The sequence below is a fragment of the Cryptosporidium hominis genome, assembly GCF_000006425.1.
Source record: "Cryptosporidium hominis TU502 chromosome 2 CHRO012007, whole genome shotgun sequence".
NCBI classification, from domain to species: domain Eukaryota; phylum Apicomplexa; class Conoidasida; order Eucoccidiorida; family Cryptosporidiidae; genus Cryptosporidium; species Cryptosporidium hominis.
The window spans coordinates 1-2,355 of record NW_666753.1 but is presented as its reverse complement, the minus strand read 5'-3'; the positions used below and the strand labels follow the sequence as shown (position 1 = coordinate 2,355).

At 28.0% G+C, this 2,355-nt stretch overlaps 3 protein-coding genes across 3 annotated transcripts; 1 reads left to right on the top strand and 2 right to left on the bottom strand.

Annotated features, from left to right (window-relative positions):
* On the bottom strand, positions 1-513 carry Chro.20022 (hypothetical protein; the record flags this gene model as incomplete). The annotated part of the gene is made up of 1 exon (XM_660077.1): positions 1-513. A coding segment is annotated over one exon (513 nt), but the record flags the coding sequence as incomplete, so codon positions are not given.
* Positions 514-1,163: 650 nt separating this feature from the next.
* On the top strand, positions 1,164-1,559 carry Chro.20023 (40S ribosomal subunit protein S24). Its single annotated transcript, XM_660076.1, has 1 exon — positions 1,164-1,559. One exon carries the CDS (start codon positions 1,164-1,166, stop codon positions 1,557-1,559), a length of 396 nt encoding a protein of 131 aa, XP_665168.1.
* A 368-nt stretch (positions 1,560-1,927) lies between these two features.
* On the bottom strand, positions 1,928-2,086 carry Chro.20024 (hypothetical protein). Its single annotated transcript, XM_660075.1, has 1 exon — positions 1,928-2,086. The coding sequence occupies one exon, from the start codon at positions 2,084-2,086 to the stop codon at positions 1,928-1,930; it is 159 nt and encodes a 52-aa protein (XP_665167.1).
* Between the last annotated feature and the right edge of the window lie 269 nt (positions 2,087-2,355).

Sequence of the window (2,355 nt, the reverse complement as noted above, 5' to 3'; positions counted from 1 at the left end):
TTTAATATTAAATCCATTTCTTTTGTAGAAATCGCAATTAGGAATGATTGAAACAATTTCCTTAAGAAAGTTGTACATATGCTTACTAGCTCTATTATTAGTTGTGATAAGTAATTTGGGTGATCTTTTTCTGGAAAAATAATCCGAAAATTCATCATTTTCCATTTCTTTATGCAATTCTTTATCATTTAATGGATCATGAACAAAAGTTTCATCAATTTCACGTGTATTTTCTATTGTTCTAGGTATTCCTTTAACTACTTCCTCCCCTCTTTTCTCTCTTTCTCTATTTTCTCTCCTTCGTTTACTTTTTTCCAACTTTTTCTCTCGTTTAAGTTGATTGGCAAGTTCTGCTCTTTTGATTTTATTCTTAATATTCTTCAAATCAATTTCTTTATTAGCTAATTCCGTTTCCTTATCAACTTTATCTTTTGCATTTTTTGATGATTTACTTGCATTTTTTTTATTTGCAGTGTTTTTATTAGATATTTGTTTTTTTTCCTTGTTACTCATTTTGTATTAATAGCAAAATTCAATAATATCGTAAACTCTATTACTAGTATACTAACCAGAACAATTTTATCAAGTCAAGGATGAATATAAGTTTAATTCAAATAGGTATTTATTGGTATTTTTCTATACCATAATACCAGAGTATTATTTTGAGAAAAACTCTGTAAATTTATTCAGTAATAATTTTATTCAATATAAATCTTGAATTTATTTACTAAATAAAGATTTTTTTTACTTGTATTAATCAATTAAACTCGTCATTATTGTGTTAGTTGTCAGTAAATTACATTTCTCTATTTAATTAAGTAGTTGCCGCCTAAATTGGGCGGGCACATGCGATAACGAGACGAAATTAATAAAAGGCAAATTAATATTAATTATGACCATAATAAATAAATATTAATAATAATATGAGCCATATANTATGTATGTTAAATGTTAAAATATATAAATAAAGGCCCAATATTATTAATGTATTTAAGAGACGTGTAGGGTGATTTTGAAATACAAATGAAAATATATCAATATTAATAATATATATAAATAAGCTTTCCTAGTTAAACTAATTAAGCGGAATTATTTTCTTGAACAAAAAAAATTCTTCCAGGACAAATTCGGTGTTGTTTTTAAAAACTCAAAAAAATATAACAATGAATAACTTTACAGTCAGAGTACGTCAATTTTTAAACAATCCTCTCTTAGCCAGAAAGCAGTTTGTTGTTGATGTTATTCATCCATCATTAGGGGGAGTCAGCAAATCTGACTTGAAAGCTAAATTGGCTAAGTTATACAAGGTCCAAGATGCAAACTGTATTGTATTATTTGGTTTCAAGACTGCCTTTGGTGGTGGAAGATCCTCCGGATTCTGTGTAATATATAATAACATCAGTGCCTTGAAGAAGTTTGAACACAGATATCGTCAAGTCAGAATGGGTATTGCTGAGAAGGTCACAGCAACTGGTCGTAAGGGTAGAAAAGAAACAAAGAATAGAAGAAAGAAGGTTAGAGGTACCGAGAAGGCTAAGATATCTGGTGGAAAAAAGTAAATTAATCCTGATCGTGTATTATATGGATTACAATCTATTGCAGATCACTTTGAAACTTGACATCAAGTTTTTAATAGAAATCACATCTAATAAAGAGTAAATAAAGGAAGAAAGATTTTGTATCTTAGATTTTTGTATATATATTGTTTTGGTATCATCAGTATATCATTTCATTATCATTAAATCCGAGATCTATTTCTAACCATATTTTCCAATCTACTTCAAGTGGTATCTTCTGTGATCTTGCTGTCCTGTTTCATTTCAAGGTATTAAAATCTAGAGGATGCGATACAAGTTATTGAAAAGTTATTAATATATATACTTTTTTTTAATCCTGATTCTAAGATAGACTAATATTCTAACTATTTTCAGTTTATTCCCTTGTCTTTTTTAATCTTCTTAATTAAAGACTTTATCAGGCTATTATTCTCTCTCCGAATTATCTTTAACTCTTCTAGTAAGGGATTCAACTGGTTCTCTTGGAATTCTAGTTGTCTCTTCTTTCTATTAAAAGAAATCTGCTTCATGTTTTTCTTTAAATCACTTTGCTCTTCTTGAAGTCTTTGTTTGTGACTTTTGAGTTTCTTTACTTGATCATTCCAAGCTTCATCACCAAATTCCTTAAGTAACTGTAAGTTTACCTTAGTTATATAATTATACTGAATTTCTAAACCTATCTTCTTTATACGACTTATTGTCTCATTCTCTTGTATCTCATGTCCTAATATATCATTATCATTTTCCTCATTCTTTTTCTCATCTTCTAAAATAATCCCTTCACTTTTATCATTTTCCT